This window comes from Macrotis lagotis, chromosome 1 (assembly GCF_037893015.1).
Source record: "Macrotis lagotis isolate mMagLag1 chromosome 1, bilby.v1.9.chrom.fasta, whole genome shotgun sequence".
In the NCBI taxonomy this organism is placed as follows: domain Eukaryota; kingdom Metazoa; phylum Chordata; class Mammalia; order Peramelemorphia; family Peramelidae; genus Macrotis; species Macrotis lagotis.
The window spans coordinates 800,327,377-800,347,400 of NC_133658.1; the positions used below are offsets into that span (position 1 = coordinate 800,327,377).

The 20,024-nt window shown below is 40.1% G+C and overlaps 1 protein-coding gene across 3 annotated transcripts in view; it reads left to right on the forward strand.

Annotated features, from left to right (window-relative positions):
• Window positions 1-20,024, forward strand: part of SLCO2B1 (solute carrier organic anion transporter family member 2B1) — a 93,334-nt gene that overhangs the window by 64,453 nt on the left and 8,857 nt on the right. For all 3 annotated transcript variants that reach the window (XM_074216877.1, XM_074216880.1, XM_074216879.1), the window contains 5 exons: window positions 5,227-5,581; window positions 12,024-12,189; window positions 16,069-16,241; window positions 17,406-17,470; window positions 19,174-19,294. In XM_074216877.1, the coding sequence (XP_074072978.1) occupies window positions 5,227-5,581; window positions 12,024-12,189; window positions 16,069-16,241; window positions 17,406-17,470; window positions 19,174-19,294 (880 nt within the window). The remainder of the gene's footprint in view (window positions 1-5,226; window positions 5,582-12,023; window positions 12,190-16,068; window positions 16,242-17,405; window positions 17,471-19,173; window positions 19,295-20,024) is intronic.

The window sequence follows — 20,024 nt, forward strand, 5'->3', positions numbered from 1 at the left end:
TAAAAATATCACCAACCTTACAGGATTGTTGTGAGGGTCATATGAAATAACACTTGTAAAACACTCTTAAGAAACATAAAGTGTATGTAAATGCTATCCAATGGATGACTATGGGACTACATGTGGAATTGTGCTTGAAAATAAGAAAATGCACTTCTTGACCTTAGAAGCCTTTGGAATCTTGAAGACTAGAAGGAATGATTATTTTAACCAATAAAATGCTTATTAATCACAACAGGGACAAAAAGCCAGAGAGAAGCTAGGGTCAGCAGCTGAAATTGTCTCTTTCAGCCAACACTCTCAGCCAAATTGTGTTTGTGGTTTCTCTTTCCACATGCACATCATGAAGGCCAAAGTATCCTGACCATAAGGTCTTTTGACCAGTAGACCAGTCCTAGCCCTGATGCCAGACCTCAGCTGAGTCCCAAGAACCTGGAATATCCCATTGTATGGATAGGGAGATGGTAGAGGAGGATCTGAACCCTGCCCTCAGACAACCACTGGTCTGAAAAAGCATATGACTGCTACCATTCAAAACCCTTCATGTGAGGGTGAGGTCTAGCTTTTGACCTCAAGGATTCTCATCTAGAATGAGAGAACCTACAGTTCCTGACCTCAGATAGGCTCTGGTCTGAGGGGGAGATACAGCCCCTGAACCCATATAACATTTAGTCTAATTGGGATGTGCCACACTCATATATTTTGTAATATTGTTACAAAATTATTGTAATTAAGTTCAGATTAACATCTCATAAGGAAGACTGAGAGGATCTAAATAAGATTGGGTTAATCGAAGAAGACTTCTTGAGAAGATGGCTTTGTAAAAACTAAGCCAACTGCTTTACAGACTCCCACATCCATGGAATGAATTCAGTTCTAGGTATCGATGGACCTGGATTCAACTCTGGCATAAGTCTTTGTGTTCCCTGAAGCATTTCTAGGCAATTTGCCTGGTGAGTTAGGTTGGGTCATTTCCCTGCTCTGCTTTTAGTTTCTTTCCCTGAAAATGAGTGGATTAAATGATTGATACCATATAGCTTACATTCATGTGCTAAGGTTTCTTCTTGCTCTGACTTTTCTGCTACCACTGCCCCTCAGCCATAACAAGGATCCTATAACAACGATGTTACAGATGATCTCCAAGTTCCCTCCCAGTTCTAATTATTTATGACTGTTCTCTCTGCTTGTACAACTAAGGATGTAAGTCCAGGAAGGGTCACTGTCAGAGATGAATAATACTGAGAGGGGGAAATTTCATACTCATCCATCTACTCTCTAATAGCAGACTATTTGTCTTTGTTTTCTTATCTTGATGGGAGACCTGATTTCCTGGCTGGTTATCTGGGGTAGGCCATATGGTTCTTCCAGTTGGTGTGGTATTCTCTTCTGATGATGGTAATTCATGACGGAGGCAATAGGAGACTAGGTCAAATTCACTTAAAGGACATTACAAATCCTTGACTTTGGGAGGAAAGTTACCTTCCCTCATTCTACCAGGGTCCTGGCCTTATGGAGTCACCCTTATGGAGTTTCTCTAGAAAACACCATTTCCTGACATAACTAAGCCACTCCCCTCAGAGCAGAACAACCCAGGAATAGTCATACATAAATTAAATCTTGCTGCAGCTAGAGCCAAGTCCTTCATGTTCTGCTATCATGAAACCATGTAATGCCAAGACTGTAAGGGACCTCAGATCATAGAATAGGGAATGTCAGATCTAGGAGAAACCTTATAAGTGAATAAGAAATCAGTGACTCATAACAAATTTACCAAATATGGAAAATGTTTTGGAAATAGTATATCCCAAGTTCAGCAAAGCAGCTGACAAAGGTCATCTATCCTTCTGGACAAGGTGAGGTATGGGTTTGACAATAGTATAAGTTAGATGTATTCATAACTGTCTAAATAACTAGACCCTAGAAGTAGGTAAAGGACCATAGCTTTAGAGCCAGAAAGTACCTCCAAATTCCTCTCATCCATTCTCCCATTCCTTTTACAGATGAGATTCTTAAGGTCAGGAAAGGATTTACTAAGTCACAGGTAGGAAATACCTAGCTGCCCTGATGCTAAATACAGGGTTTTATCTAGTTTCTAATAAATTGGAATGGAGAGAGGAAGAGAGAGCAATAGAAATAGAGAATGAGAGAAAGAGAGAGAGTGAGAAAAATGGAAAGGAGAGGACAGAAGAAGAGGGAAAGGGAGGAGAGGAGGGGAAGGGAGGAGAGGGAAGGGGGAGAGGGGAGGGGGACAGGGGAGGGGGATGGAGGAGAGGAGAGTAGGGAAGAAGACAGGAGGAAAGGATGAGAGAAGAAGTGAGGAGAGGAGGAAAGAAAAATGAAGGAGGGGAAGGAAGGAAGGGAGGAGGGGAGAGAAGAAGAGAAGAGAGGAGGGGAGGGGAGGAGGGGAGAGGAGGACAGAGATATTCTCTGCTGTCTCAGATCTCTCAGCCCTGGATGTTCCACATTTTGATTAAGGACTTGGATTGTGCATAGTAATATGCTTATATGATTTGCAGATGGCACAAAGCTTTGAGGGATAGATTACACAAAGGATGAAAGAGTCAGTATCTGAAGACTTAGAGATAGGCTAGAATTGTGGTCTAATCTTAAAAAGATTAGGTTGCTCTGTTTGACCTAAGAGAGATTTTGCCTAAGGAAAAATTATACCAATTACAGCTAATAGTGAAATGAGCTGCCCTGAAAGGCAGGCATTCCTCTTTAGTCTAGGTTTTCAAGTTGGATGGCCACTCATTGGCAAGGGTATTGAGAGGATTTACGGGCTGGCACAGATTGGATTAAATGACCTCTGAGATCTCATGCAGCTCTAAGATTCTATTATTCTGAACCATGGAATATAAAATATCAAATCTTGAAGGCATGCTAAAACAAAGAATATCAGTATGTCCTTTCCCCCATTAGACTGTGAAGTTCTTGAGAGCAGGGATTTTCTTTATATCCTTAGCACAGTGATTGGTACACAGTTGGTGTTCAATAAATGCTTATTGCCTGACAGCATTGGAAGGGACCTTAGAATGCAGAATCCTATCTAAATTGTGTATCCTTAGTGTCTATTAAGATAGGTACTCAATACAAATTTGCTTAGTGAATGAATGTTCATTCTTCCTCCCCTTCCCTTTCAATGGCATTTTCCAAGATCCTTCTAGTTCTGACATCTATTTTTCTTCCTTTTCCTCTTATGAGGCTATAAGAATCATGTCCAATCTAAACTTTGTATTTCTTCAAGTATATGGTATGATTCTTTAGGTCTTAGTACCCAACAATATTTGTCAAAGGAATGAATTACTTCTAACATTCTTTTTTTTTCCTTATGTTCCATATTTGAAGGTTCCTTCTCTCTGTAAGATAACTTATTCTAACACTGCTAATCTATTTTCTAAAGTCCTTTCCAGCTCTTACAATTCATGTTCTATCTTCTAAATAACACTAGGGAATATTTGTCCTTCATACTTGAAAAGGACCAAAATGATATTACTAAGGATGGGTCAAGTTACTGTGTGTCTGACTGAATAGTCAGTGCAATACAAGCTCTGAAGGCTATACTTCCAGCATAAATAATCCACTTGAACATTTGGGGTGGAGATGTCTCTAAATATGTGCATCTCACATTTCTTTTGAGCTACTGCAATTCTGCTTTGCTCATAGAGCATAGTGTCTTCTTTGAAGTGGGCACTGCTGGGTGATCCCGTGCCAATGCCTCCCATGTCTCATGATTGATTCCAAGTTCTTTAAAGAGACCTTGAGAGTATCCTTGTAGGGACCAGAGAATAGTCCATGATAGATACCAAATGATGAGTCCAAGAGCTAGAAGAAGTAGGAATGGAGGTAGGCTGGTGAAGGCTTCAGAGTGGATAGGAGATTTGAGTTGGGCCTTGAAGAATGAACAGAATTAATGGAAGTAAATCAGAGGAAAGGGAGAAAGCATTTGACTCTGGTTGACCTTTCCAGACATTTCACATTATTTCCTTTCATGCTCTTGACTTTCCAGCACAATTTATAGATTTTCAGTTTTTTGACTTTTAATATTCAACTTCCTATCTTTGTATCCTGGAAGGTGCTCACTTCTTACTTCTTCCATTTAGATCTTGACTTCTTTTGAGGCTCCCCTCAGGTACCATCTCCCATAAAGAGACTTTCCTGTCTTTTCCTCAGTTTTGTTTTACAGCTGCCTCCCTTCTCAGTTTATCCTGTTTATATATGTTTTGTTTCTGCTAACTCCATCCCCCATAAAATGTAAGCTCCATGAGGGTAAGAATCATCTTTCATCTTGTCTTTGGGACTCCCATACCTAGCCCATTGCCTTACACTTAGAAGTTCTAAGTTCAATAAATATTGATGGAATTTAATTTAATGTAAAAACCAGAGGAAATAAACATTCTGGCATGTGGTGAGGGATAGGGGGAAGACAGGATGGGAGACAGTAATGGACCAGCCAGCCTGGAGCAGAGGCTGAACGTTGGGATAAAGGAATAGAACAGAATAGAGTGAAGTGAAATGGAACAATGCTGAAAAAGGATAGGACGAGACAGGATGGGATAACTGACTTTGACAGAAGAGGACTTGTATTCAAATTTCATCCCAAATGCTTGCTACCTATATACCTAAACAAGTCACTTTAGGACTCATTGAATTCTGATATCTTTTTCTAGCTCTATATCTATGACCCTATGTAAGGAAAAAGAAGAAAAAATCCTAAGGCTTGCTGCTATTGATGTTTATCATACTTACCTCAAAAAATAGATAGAGGGAATTTCTGAATGGGGAAAGAGGCAAAACTAGGTACCTTCTAAGATCTCTTCCAGCTCTTAGATTCTAGCATTCCGTGAAAGACTGGAATTATTATAAGAAAGAATTTGAAACTTGAGGTTCTTGAGAACTTTCTATAAAGGAAAAAATTCAGCTCTGTTTAAGAAAAAAACTATGATTTAGAATTGTCTAACAATAAAATGGGCTGCTTCAGGAATCAGGACATTCCTCTTTACTGTGGGTCAAATTAATCTAACTTGCTAAACTGTCCCACTAACCTACCTCAATAGTGAGATCCCCATCACCACTGGAGGCATTCAAATCTCCTTTTGGGGAGACCAGAGGAGAGTCTTGCAACAGGTAGAAGGAAGACATAGAAGTTTGCCAAGCTTCTTCTCAGTCCAGGGCTACTGGTCACATAGGAATGACTCTGATCTGATCTTCTCTTTATCTCCCTGACAGCCTTCCCCCAAGTGTTGCTTCGGAATCTGCGCCACCCCATCTTCCTCCTGGTGGTCCTGGCCCAAGTCAGCATGTCCTCCATGGTGGCTGGGATGGCCACTTTTCTGCCCAAATTCCTAGAGCGCCAGTTCTCTGTCACCGCTTCCTTTGCCAACCTGCTCATTGGCAGTGTCAGCATCCCTGCAGCCATAGTGGGCATCGTGACCGGGGGGGTCCTGGTGAAACGCTTCCACTTGGGCCCCACACGCTGTGCAGCTCTTGGTATACTAGGGGCCCTCACTTGCCTGCTGCTTGGCCTGCCACTCTTCTTCATGGGTTGCTCCACCCACCATATTGCCAATGTCTATGCCCCCAGGTAAGTAAAGGAAGAGACCTTTGGCATAAGCCAAGCTGATAGTTGTCCATGAAGTAGGAAGTAAGCAGCCCTAGAAGATACTACCTATCCTCAAGCTGTCTCTACTAGCCCTAGCCAACAACTCAATGCAAAATTTCTCCAATTAGAGAATTTTTTGTTTAGTCATTTCAATCATGTCCAACTCTTCATGATTCCATTTTAGGGTTTTCTTGATAAAGATACTGGAGTGGTTTGCCATTTCCTTCTCCAAGGGAATCCCTAGTTTTGACCACAAAAGAAGGGATATTGTCTCCAGAAGGCACTCATGAAAATGTATCCTAAAGGATGGTAATTGTTTGTCAATATCTCTATAGCATTAGGATAGAGATGAGTTAAAATTAGCTACAACCAGATAGACAAATACTATTCCCTTAATGTCAGACTCTGGCTTGATTGGAGCTTTGAGGGAGAGGGTGGAAGTTTACAAGGGTCTCTTAATTGAGAAAGGAAGGAGAGCCTTGGTGATGGTGGTGGCAGGATCTCCTCTAGCCCTCTCTTATTCAAACACTAGCAGGAATCACTGTCATTCATATCAATGAATGATCACTTTGTAAAACCCATAGAACCTGCCCTGAAAGTACAGGAAACAGTACTTAGAGAATATTAGGAGTAGAAATGGCAACTATTTATTGGTAGCTACTGTGTAGAAAGCCCTATGCTGGATATTCTAAAGATTAAAAAGTTTAGCTCATTACTGACCAAGTGATCAGGAAAGCCTAAAGGAGGAGGTTACATGTGAGTTATAGTTTTAAGAGATGGATGGTACATAGAGATAGAGTGCTCTAAACCATATGGGTGAAGGCAATGAGACTGGAATTGCCAGAAAATGATGGGAACTGGGAAGGGGGGTTAGATAGGAGCCAAAACAAAGATGGGACATCCATAAATGACAGTGCCACAGGCAGAAATGAGAGAAAGAAGACAGACAATTAGAATATACCATAGGTAGAAGGGGCATAAGATATTTCTTCCTCCTGACTTCCTTTAAACCCAAGCTAAAGTCCCACTTTCTACAAGAAGTCTTTACTGATCCCCTTCCCTCTGTGATTATTTCCAATTTGTCCTGAATCTATCTTATTTGAACATGACTATTTTCCTGTGGTTCCCTCTTATTCCTCCTTAAACTGAGTTGTCTTGAGAGCAGGAACTATTTGGGACATTGTTCACTTAACATATAGTAAGTTCTCACAAGCTTGTTGACTATTAGTGAGGAAGCCCTGAGTAGATGGAAGTTTGGAGACTTCCCTAGCTTCACTTCCACTTGGGGCTATGAGATCTCCTCTGAAATTCAGGTGTAGGGCCTAACATTCTAGAATTGGGGGTTGTGTCAGGGCACTGGTCTCAACCCTCCCCCTGATCATATCAGAGTGAAAACTAGTTTAAAGGTCTCAGGCCTGATGATGCTGAGGGGCTCTTGTTCCTAGGGGAGCATCAGAGATCAGCCCTCTCCCTGTCTTCCACTTTACCAGAGAGGACCAAGTGTCCTTTCTCTCTCACCATTTCCAGTCAACTTGGTCCTCAGCAACCTCCTCTCTACCCACCCCTCCCCTCCCTTTCCATTAATCTGTCTTCAGTCTGTCTTCTTGGGCACTTGAAAATTGTTGAGACAGCTGTTGATATAACTGTTCGGACAACTTTTCTGTCTTCTCTAGAAATTCCAAATCCCTTGGGGGCCCTCTTATTTGGCTCTGAAAACAGAATAGAATTTCCCAAACATCCCTGACCCTGATCCAAGAATCAAGGAATGCCAAAATTTCAAAAATCCTTGGAACAAAGAACATAGGAGCAGTAAAGAGGCATTAGACTGTAGAATATAGAATTTCAGCACAAAGAAAGACCTTGGAATATAGAATATAAAATGTCAGAATTGAAAGAACTCCTAGAACATAGAATATCAGTGCTAAGTTGTAGTAGAGCATGGAATTAGAACATATAAAGTACTAATATTAGAACATATAAAGTACTAATGATAACCTCAGGTATTATCTCATCTAATTACCTCATTTTACAGAAAGAAGGAAAAGTGACTGACCCAAGGTCATACTTATGGTCTCCATTTCACCTTTAAAATTCTCTAGCTGTTTTTCATGTTCTGTCCCCAACCATCCCCATCTTTCCCCCCTTCTAATATGCCCCTAAGAGTTTGGGATCCTGATAAAAATAAAACTAATATTGTTTAGTTTTGTCATGCCCAATTCACTGTGACCCCATTTGAGATTTTCTTGGCAAAGATTCTGAAATTGTTTGCTATTTCCTTCTCCAGGTTCTTTTACGTATGAGGACACTGAGGCAAACAGGGTTAAATGACTTGCAAAGAATTTGAATTCAGATCTTCCTGACTCCAAGCCCAACATTCTATCTAATGTACCTAATTGACACAGTATTTTACATAGAAATATATGCCCCATCCTTAAGATGTTCCTGCCCTGGCTCCTTCCCTTTAGAATCTTCATTCTCCTGCTTTCTCCTTCTACCTTGACCAGTCAACTTTTTGAGCCAATTGTGGATCCACTGTGTTGTAAACCCAATTCTCTAATATTGTACATTGAGTACATTGGAAAGTGCCCATGTCTAAGGGGAGAGAGGTAGATATAGCCCTTACCCTTCTAGCAGTCTCTAATCTTAAATGAGAAACAAAGTCCCTGAATTCAAGGACCACCTCTTTCCTCAGTCTCAGGGAGAACATGAGACATCAAATGACTTTAAGTGTTAAGTATTTTATCTTCCCTTATTTTGTATGTTTTAACCTTGATATTTGTTTAACTTGTCTCCTAGATTCCTCCAAAAAGCTCTTCTCTCTCTATTGGCCACTCCTGGGGTTCTATCTTCTCTATCACAGAAAATGTCCCTCCTATATAAAGATATAATTCACTAGGCTTACTCCTTGCAACCACTGATTGAAAACATCAATTCATCCATGTGTGTTGACTGACTGACTGTGACACATATCCACAAACTCCTCCAAAAATCTGTCCAATTCCTCCCATGTCTTAGGGATGCCCTGGACTTTATACATTGCTAGGAACCACCACAAGGTTGATATTTATGATCATGGGTCAGAGAATTTAGAATTTAAAAATCATTTTATCTAAGCTCCTCAGTTTTCACAGGAGGAAACTGAGACCTGGGTAAGAGATGGGATTTGCTTGCATAGTTTCACAGGGAACACTGCCAAGATAAAACCCTCCTTCCTTCAGTTTTTCTCCAATTTTATTGCCCTGCCTCTCTCATTGAAAGCCCTGGAAAAGATTGCTCTGGAAAACTCCCCTTCCCTGGGCAGCATCCATATCCTTGTCCAGAGTCACCTGGCTCTGGTCCCACCACACAGAAAGTGGCAGCCAAGTTTTTCCAGCCTCTGCCCCCAACCCCTTGTGTCAGACATGCCAAGACATTTTTAGTCACATCAACAGTTTTTTAAGTTTTTTGTTTTGTTTTTTCTCAAGAGAAAGAAGGCTCTGTGCTAGTATTTTGGGTCTCTACCTTTTCTACTACAGCCCCTAGATGAGTGTCATAGCAACAGGATGGTAGCAGTTCACCTTCCCTTTGACCCCAACACCAAGTTTGTCTCCCAAGAGACTTGTTATTTGGGAAGGACAAAAGACAGTGAATTTGGACTCCAGGACCAGGGGGTTAATCCTTGAATTTCCTGCTTCTTATCTGTGTGACTTTGGACAAACCTTTCTAAACTTCCATTTTCTTGTCTAGAAAATGGGGCATATTAAATCTTGCACGACATTCTTCAAGGAATTATTATATTTTGCAAACTTTGAGGTTCTAAAAGAATCAAAGGTATGATCAGAACTAGGACTAACTAAGGATATTCAGGGCTTGTTGTGTTAGACATTTGGCAGGAATCATTGCCCACTCAACTGACCTGCTCCTTTACCCACCCTTTGGCTACCCCCATCCAAGGTCCAATGTCCACTGTGTTACTCCCCTTCTCTACCTGACCTAGGTACCAATAACATCCATCAACATGTTATTGGAGCAGAAGCAGAAGAGGCCAGTATAGAATGCAACCCTCAACAGTTGCAAATTCCTCATTCTCTCTCTTTTCCTCTTCTCTCCCTTTCCACTGTGTCTTCTGGAACTTTCATCTGTTAACAATTCCCCTTCATCCATCATTCCTTCATCTCATATGCTGTCTATTTTCTTGTGCTCACTGAAGCTTTCTTATGAAACCCCCACACTCTTGCTCTCTCCAAAGCTAGCTGCTCTTTTATTTTCAAACCCCTGACATCAGACCAGGAAGAAGAGTTGTCATAATCTTCCAGAGTCTCGCACTGCCATTAATAGTCAATAATCCCTCTAAATCTTTTCTCCTTCAAAACTCTCTCTGACATATCTGGGACTTTGTGGCCATCATCACCTATCACCTTGAAATCACCCAATGTCCTCCCTAACAGGTTCAGCATTTGGCTCATGGGTTTTTACACTTCAGCTTCTACCTTCTTCAGATGCCCTGGCCTCCCAGTTCCTCCACTTTTTTAAATCCCATGCCCTCTGTCTCTATCCTACCTCAACCTAGGAATGGCATCTGTAAGCCCAACCTCCCAATTTGACTCAACTGAATTTGTCCCAGGGTGCCAAAATTTCTAGTTAATACTAATATTATCACCAGTCATTGCCCATCATCTTCATCTCAGCTTCCTGACTGAATCCCTGGTCCTCTCCCTCTATTATCTCATGGACTTGGAGAATCTGGATTTCCTAATCTGATCTCCCCTTAATCTTCATCCCAAACTCTTTGAGTTCATCAGAATTTCTGGGTATCTCAGAGTCAGAAGGCATCTTAACAAACCATCTAACTCCTATAACATCCCCAACAATAGCTAGTCACCTTGCCAGTGCTTGAACACCTCCAGTGATAGGGAGTTTACTACCTCATGAGGTAATCCATTACAGTTTTGGATTTCTTTGATTGCTAGGAAGTTTTTCCTTGTTTTGAACGAGAATTTTCTTCCCTATGACTTCTATTCACTATTCCAAGATCTGTTCTATGGGACCAAGAAGAAAAAGAATCATAACTCTTCAAATCATGATTCCTCTTAGAGAACTTGAATACCAAACCTTGAACCCCTTAGAGACAGAGATTATCTCCTCTTCCACCTAATCCTCTCCCTCCTCTTTTTTCTTATCTTACTTCATCTTCTCCTCTCCTTCTTCTTCCACCCCCTTCCTTCCTTACAATCCTGAGCATAAGTCCAGCCTATAACAAGGATATCATAAAGTAGTTCAATAACTCCCATGACAGAAAGCTCAAAATCTTATGAGGGAGATTGTCCCACTGTGAGACAACTCCAAATGTTAGGAAGTTCTTTCTTCTATGAAGTAGAAATCTGCTGCCTTATTCTTGTGTCCCTATGATAGATGGATTGCTTATCTGTCTTCCCTCCATCTCCAGGGCTCCCTCCCATCCTCCCATCTTCATTACTATTCAGACATACATACACCACCTTTCTCTTTTACCCATTGATATATTTGCCTTCTAAATCACTTCCTCCAGGAAGCCTTCCCTGATTAACCTCACTAGCCTTATTTATTCCTTCACTAGGCATTACTTCAGAATTTACAGATTATTTATGTTCTATTCTTTCCTTAATTTTTTCTATTTTATGTCCATGTCCAGGGTGCAGTTTCCATCTCTCCTTCAGTCTCTGGACTCAGACTAGGAATTCCTTGAGGAACTTCCATTTCTCACCAATTCTCAGACTCAGAACTTTTGTGGGGCAGGATCTTGTCATCTCTGATAAAGACCCTCTGAAAACAGAGATCACATCTGTCTTTCAAACCATAGGTTCCTTGAGGGGAGGGGCTATGCCTCCTACCTCCACCTAGAGATTGTCTGAAAGCAAAGGCTTGGCTTCTTCCTCCATTGTTCCTTCACAGTGCCTACCCTAAACCTTTGCCAACAAAAGGTTCACCAGGCTCTCTTGTATACAAACTCTAATCATACCTCATGAAAGATCCCCTAATGAGCTACAGAGATTCAGAAGACCTGAAATACTAGCCAAACCTCAATTCAGTTCAAGAAGTATCAAGTGGGGGCGGCTGAGTGGCGCAATGGATAGAGCACCAACCCTGGAGTCAGGAGTCCCTGAGTTCAAATCTGAACTCAGATACTTAATAATTACCTAGCTGTGTGGCCTTGAGCAAGTCACTTAACCCCACTACCTTGTTAAAAAAAAAAAGAAGTATCAAGCGTCTTTTATGTGTTCAGATATTTTGCTAGCTCCACACGAAGACCCAACCCCAAGATCCCTTAAATCAGTCATTTATTTCAAAAGACTTTGGGAAATACCATGACTAGTGTTGGAAAGATAGAAATTGGTGGGGAAGGGAGGGAGTAGTCAGTTCTCCCAATGGGAGAAGAGCTGATTGTGTGACCTTGCTTTCTTCCTAGCACTCTTCCTGAAAATGGTGACTTCCTAAACTGTACCCAGCTGTGTTCGTGCTCCAAAAGTGACTTCAACCCTGTATGTGACACCAGTACTGACACTGAATATGTCAGTCCCTGTCAGGCTGGCTGCACAGGCCTGCAGGGTGATCCTGGTCCTAATCAAGGCTCAGTGAGTCCCCTTTCATGATCTCTCCTTCTTCCTCTCTCTCCTTCAATGGTAATAGCTAACGGGAAGTGGGAACCCTTACAATAAATGCTGGCACAGAAGTTATTGCAAATATTTGACAAGGCTACTATAATACAAGATGACCAAGTTTTCTTGGAAACATTTTTTCTTGACTTTAGATGAACATTAAAAATAGTTTCACTAGTTCCTTTATTTGCTTCTCTAAGAAGAAATTGTGAGCCTGCCTTCCTTATAGCTGTGACTTCCTGTGGTCTTCTGTCTTAATTATAGTATTGAAGATGTCAAATTGATAGGCTTCAATTTCTCTAATGGTACATTTGTTCATTATTCAATAGACAAGAATATCACTTGTAGAACATTAATAGATAAACTAATGTTAAGAAGTGGTCTAAAAATGGTGTGATTCTTAGCACCCTATGCCACCCTTTGATGATAGTGATAATGATGATGATGATGATGATGATGATGATGATAGCTAGCATATATGTACATATATAGTACTTTAAGGTTTATAGAGTCTATATATATGTGTATGTGTGTATGCTTTAACATTTATAAATATAATATACATAATACATAATTATAATTATATAATACTGTAATATATAATATACTTATATTAACAAAGACTGTGCCATTGGATAATAAGCTCAGGCAAGTTCTACCATGTTAAAATGGTTTCAAGAAGTATGGTTCTGAGTTCCTCACAACTTTGGAAAGTAGGTGCTATTATCCCTATTTCACAAATGTGGAAACTGAGATTGAAAGAGGTTGAATGATTTGATGAGGGTCACAGGCATCTCTTCAATTTCAATCCAAGCCCTCTCTCTATTTTCTGTATCATCTAGTAATCCTTTTACTGATCAGTCACTGCCACTACAGAAAGAAGGCAACTCCAATAATCTGTGAACAATTTTATATTTTTCTTTGTTTCATGAATTTCCATGAATATAGAATTCACTGTGAGGTTTCTGGTGATGAGTTTCTCTGTATATGCAAAGATCTAACTTTAGAGTCAGGAATCCTTGGGTTCAAATCCCATGTCAGTCATTAGTTATATGAATTTGGAAATCACTTAACCTCTGTACCACAGTTTCCTCATCTGTAAAATAAGGTGATTGGAGATGAGGGCTTCTAAGATTCCTTCCAACTCTAAATTTATGTTCTGATGACACTAAGATAAACTGACCACCAGAAAGTAGATAATTTATCTACAGGATTATATTCTTTTTTATTTTCAATTGATATTTTATTTTTCCAATTACATGTTATAAAAGTTTTCAACATTCATCCACATGCATATGAATATTTTTAAGTTATGTAATTTCCTTCCACCTTCCCTTCCTACCCTCCCTCCCCTCAGGGGTGAACAGTTAGGTGAATATTATACATACACATTTGTATTTAACATGTTTACAGATTAGTCATTTCTGTTATGAGGAATTAGGATTAAGGGAAAAGAAAGAAAATCATGAGATAGGAAAGAAATACATAAGAAAAAAATTTTTTTAAGTGAATGTAGTGTTCATTCAGATTCTGTTGGGCTTGTTATAAATTTGGTTTTGTTTTTCCTTCCCCTAGATGGGGATAACATTGTCCACAGCCAATCTAATAGGATTGTCCTAACTCTTTGAACTTTTGGAAGGAACTATATCCACCATGGCTGATCAACTCACGTTATTGTTAATGTGTACCATGTCATCAGTTCCTGTAATTCATTCCATGCTCTTTAAAGTCTGATCATTCATGGTTTCTGATAGAAAAATAGTATTCCATAACATTCATAACATTCCATAACTTGTTCTGTCATTTCCCAATTGATCAATTTCCAATTCTTTGCCACTACAAAAAAGAGGTGCCATGAATATGTGAGACTTTTCCCATTTTTTATGCTTTCTTCTGAATATAGGCCTAGTGTTGTAATTGCTGGGTCAAAGGGTATGATTAATTTTATTGCTCCTAGGCATTGTTGGGATTATATTTCTTAAAAATCTTTCTAGCACAGTGGAACATGTCTGGGCTCCTACCTCTTTGTTAACCCAGGGACATGTGAAGTCCTAGCATCTGATTCTCAAAATAGGAATATGGACTGGTAGAAGTTTGGAGGAAAAAGAAACCAATATGAGTAAGGGTGTCCAAGAAAAACTTCCAGGAGAAGCTGGAACTTAAACTAGGCCTTGAAGAATGTAGAAAATTTTGAAAAAGGAGAGAATATGGGAAGGAAGGAAACTGGTCTAGTTGGTGCAAAAGATGCATACTGAGTAGCTCAAAGGGATCATGGCAGGTTGAGTCTCTCCAAGTACTTTAATTTGAGAACAAAATGCTTACTTCAGGTATTTGAAGGACTATCATATAGAAAAATGATTAGCTTTGCTGTGTCCACATCAGAGGGATTGAAAATATTAGGGAGGCAGATTTGGGCTCAATGAAAGGAAATTCTTGCTCTATCAATCAGAACTATTCAAAAGAATAAGTTGCCTTGAAAGATAATGAGCTCTTCCTCCTCCTCAGAAGCATTCAAGAAGAAGCTTGATGATCACTTGACATAGATTTTTTAGTAAGATGCTCAGATACAGCTTTGACAAGGTATGGGGAGAGGACATGGAAGAAGGTGGGAAGAGGGAGAGGGAGAGAGAGAGAGAGAGAGAGAGAGAGAGAGCAATGAAGTGTTTGTCTTGAGCCTTTTTGAGGGGAATCAAATTAGTTTGAATTTTGGGAGACAGGAAAATATGAAATGGTTCTTATTTAATTTTTCCCTCACTTTGGGTGGAAGATGAGATAGCTCATAAGTTAAATGCTTATGTAACATTATGAGTAGGGTGCCACAAACCTGCTTTGCCATCAGATGGACTTTCAACTGTCTTAATGTAGAGAAAATGTAGCCTGGGATGGAGAACAGACCACCGGGTTCATTGTTGAACTAGGACTTTAGATTAGACCAATGAGTTAAGTCTAAAGAATCCAAGCAGGTGAATGAAACTCGCATTTGGGCATGTCTCAGAGCATGGCATGTTCCATTGACAGGGAGGTGAATATGGACCTTCAAGCATCCAAAGGGCTTGAACATGAAAAAGGAATTTGGGTATGATGTATGGAGAAACTTTGTAACAATTAGACAATGCAAAAATACAATAAGTTTTCACAGAAGTGGACATCCCATCATTGGAGGTCTCTGAGTAGAGAATAGATGACTATTTGTCAAGAATATTACAAAGGATTCTGTTCGGGTTGCTATATATGCCCTTTAAGGTCCCCTGAATAGTCTGTGACTCTGACCTATTTTGAAAAGGATCTAACCTAATTAGAAAATATAAGAATCATTTGGTCAGAAAGTAGATAGTTTCCTTTTATTCACATCTATTTTCTACTCTCTCTTTGGTGTGTTATATTTCTGAATTGAATATTCCTTGTCCCTTGTGAATGAACCCTTAAAAATCTACTCTCAAGACTTAGCACATCTGTAGACAGTGAGGAGAAGGTAGAGAAAGAAATGGGACCTGGAACTAGACATGTGATTATGGTAGTAGTATCAAAGGAAGGAAAAAAATAATGGGAGTAGTTGGTGGTGGAAAGACGCATATCTTTAAATCCAGCAGGATCAGGGACAAAAAAAATAGTGACCAGGGGTGTCTGGGAGTCAGGGCTGGAGATTGGATTCATAGATTGGAGGCATTTAGTAAGGAGTACAAGGAACCAAGAAAAAGATCAAATGAATCACCTCTAAAGAATACCTGGTACTCTATGAGGCTGATATAAGTACAGGAGAGTATAAAGACAATGCAGAATTTATCATCCAGGTGTACTAAGTTTCCCCAATCCCTTTCTTTTTCTCACCTCCAGGACTCTCCTTTTCTTTTCTAGGTTATCTATACCAACTGCAGCTGCCTCATATCAGGAATTAGGAATAGTTCAGTCACCTCTGGCTCCTGTGAATCATCCTGTGGTCACCTTGTGCTTCCCTTCATCCTCCTCATCAGTCTTGGAGGGGCTGTGGCCAGTCTCACTCACACACCTTCTTTCATGCTCATCCTGAGGTAATGGCACAACTTGGGGGATGTGACATTGGGTGATGGGACAGTTAAACATATTACGACAAAGGCATCATAAAATGTAAGAGATGAGACATAGCTTATTGAATGGAATCAATAACACATTTTGTAATCATAAGCTAAGGTAGCAGAAATATCTATAAGAAGAGACCATAATGGACCATATAGCTTAGTGGGAAAAGGTCTAAATCTTTGACATTTCCTAGCCCTTTGAACTTTGATAAGTCACTTAACTTTTCAAAGTGTTTCCTTATCTGACAAGTGAAGATAATAATCCTTGCATTTACTACCTCCCTGTTGCTTCATAAATCCTGAAGCTTTATAGAAATGGAAATTATTGTTTTATATTAGATAAGGAAATGGGCTATTAGCTACTAAGCTTATGATTTTTTTTCCTGATTACACTGGGAGGCCCACAATAAATACTCAGTTAACAAAACATGAATAAATCTATGGAGTCACTGAAGAATGAATGATTTAATCAGATAAATGAACTGAAGAATTCATGAATGAATCTCCAAATGAGCAAACTGATAAATGAATTATTGAATGAATTGATAAACAAATTAAATTCCTGCATAACATTGTCCAAGTCATTTGATCTCCATGGATGATCATTTTCCTCATTTATAAAATGAGAGTATTGGCTAAATGTTCTCTGAAGTTCCTTCTAGCTCCAAATCTATGGTCTTATAACTACAGATTACTTATCTCCAAAGTTTTTCCCAGCTGTGGATAGAGAGAGGGCAATACAGTTAACAGGACTGAGTAGGAGGGTCAGACCCTTATACCGAATCTCAGAATTAAAGGCATCTAATCCAAGCCCATCCAATCTCATGCTAGCAATAATCCAACTTTTGCACATGAAGTGCTCTGGAGAGCATAACTCCACTACCTTTCACTTGTGGGTGGCTCAATTTGTAATTTTTGTAATTTGTAAGTTTTTTCCATAAATAAAGTTAAAAACTTCCCCTTTACAACTTCTATTACTCTCACTATTTCCCCTCTGAGACTAAGCAGAATAAGTTTCATTTCTTTGTGACAGCCCTTCAAAACCTAAAGGTAGTTTTCATGCCCCCCCTAAGTTTTCTCTTGTGCAAAATAAACCTTTCCAGTCCCTTTGACTCCTCTGATGCTTTTGGTTTGCAGGGGGGTGAAGAATGAAGATAAGTCTTTGGCTATTGGAATCCAGTTCATGTTGCTGAGAATTTTAGGTAAGATTAAAAAGGAGGGTGGATTGGGATGGGTTATGGAGTGTTTGGGGGATCAGGAAGTCTGATCTCATGGAAGAAGCCTGAATTTGGAATCAGACTGCCTAAATTCAAATGTCTATGTGCTTTCTGTGGGACTCTAGACAAATGGCAAGCAGTATGGGTCAATGGAAAGAAAACTGAATCTGAAGTCAAGGGATCTGGGCTCAAATCCTAGCTCTGCCATTGAGCATCTGGATGACCATGAACAAAACACTTCACTTCTCAGGGGTTCAGACTTCTCATCTGTAAAATGAGGAGATGACCTCAGGGATTCCAATACTGGATCAACCCATGATGTTTCTCTACTGCTTTCATCATCTATAGATGAGGGGGTTAGACAGGGTGGTCTCTAAGATCCCTTCCAGCCTTGGGTTTCCATAAATATGGAGGGAAAAGGGTATCAAGTGCTTACAAGCTCTATGCTGAATGCTGGGGAATCAAAAATGTAAAAGGGGGCAGTCCTTGGTGCCAATGAGTTCTAAGTGGAGAAAGCATCAAATATAGAAGAGTACAGCTGCAAAGCAGATGGTAGTGTTGTTGGAGGATTGGCTGGTCTCCCATGAAGAACTCACGACTCTGACCCTGGGAGTGCAAGTGGGGAAAGAAAACACAGATTAATTAAAAGTCATTACAACAGAAAAGAAAGAAAGTGAGAGATACTTAAGAGTTCTTTAAAGGTCATGTGATTTTGGGTACAGCAGTTTAACTAGTCAAGCCAGCGGTTGTTAGAGAGGTAAAGGGAGCAGGAAAGGGCAAGAATCTCCAGTTTCTCCTTAAATACCCCCTCAGGATCCATGAGGGGTGTGGCATTTTGGGAATAGTCTGGGATCTTGTATTGGAGAGATTGCTGTAGGAGGTATGGCTATACAATGAACCCCTTCTTACTTTGATGTGACATACTCTCAGACCTACGTAATCTAGCATCTAACTTGACCTACTGGTGAAGCACATGACCAGGGTCAAATTAAAGGTGAAGTGCCCAAAAAGATTACAAAAATTGATTCCAATTATAATATTTCTCTATGCCCATAATTCCCACCATCACATGCACCCCAGAATCCTTAGAGTTTATTGGTAGATCATGTGGAAATGGCAGGTGGTTTGGAGGACACAGTAGGCAGATGGTAAGAACTTCTTGCCCTCTTGGCTGAACGCTGATGTGTCCCTCACCCTCTACCATCCTCTTTACCATGAAAAGTAATCCAAAGTTCCTGAACTGGTAACAAGTCTGAATGGGGGGCTAGTCCCCAGTCCCTGTTTCACTTTGAGCTCACCTAATGGTGATCAACTGCTAGGGCTAATGCAAAGAGAACTGGGTAAGATAAGCCCTCTATATATTCCAGATATTTTGGATATTTATGATCATAGGTAGAAGCTATGATTATGAAATGTCCATTCCCTTAGGATGGCATCTATTCCACAAAGGTGATTTTCTTAATAGATCTCAGAGAAGGCATCTTTACTGTCTCTTGGTAAAAACATCCAGTGTCAGCCAACATTTACTGGAATAATATTTAATCCAAATTCTTCCCACTGTCTTCCCTTTCCCAAAGAATCAGAGAATGGTTGTCCATTATCATTTGTAGGACTAGAGTGATGCCCAAGCCTCAGAGAGCCTCCTGAATTGGACAGTTCCCTTATATGACCCACATTTTCTCCAACAGCCTGGATGCCCAGCCCTGTGCTCCATGGTAGTGCCATTGACACTGCCTGTGTCTTCTGGGCTGATACCTGTGGGATGCGGTCCCTTTGTAGATACTATGACCATGATCTCCTCAGGCATCGGTGAGTTCCCCAGGCTGTGTGTGGTCAGGGAGGGCGGGGTGGAGGGTGGGAGAATGAAAGATTTGAAAGATTCCATAGAATAAACTATTCAGGCTGTCCAGAAAAAGGAATTTTAATCCCAAATTCTGACTTAGGGTAGATTTTATAGGTGTTGGGTTTCAAGAAGATGGGGAACAAGGGACTTAAGCTATTAAAAAAGATAACTCTTCTTACTATGTGCAGGATGGTTTGGAGAGAAACCATTAAAGCACATAGCAAGAGAAGTCCAGAAGTTCTCTAAAATGGTCAATGACTTAGGAGAGAATAATTATTTGAGAGTTGTACAAGGCAGGGAGTCCAATTGGAGAAGCTGAGAGATATCTAGGAGTCAGGCACCCATAACATGGCTTCAGTGTTCTATATTGCAAGGTTCCCTGTCCTATTCTTTGTGTTTCAAGACCCTTTAACTTTCATGCTCTATGTTCTAAGGCCTCTTCCTGATCTAACATCATGGTGCTGGACTGACTCTGAATCCAAAGAGAGACTCAAATAAATCTTAATCCTACCAAGTTCAAACTGATTGATTTCAGGCTACTTAATCCAGAGTCTTGCCTTGGAATTTGGGGTTATTTTTTAGTATTTTATTGATATTTTACAGGAATCCAAAATCAGTATGATCTAAAAAGGATAGTCTTCTGAATTTAGGAATAACACAGAATATTTGAAGGCTAAAGATGAAGAAGACCTGAAT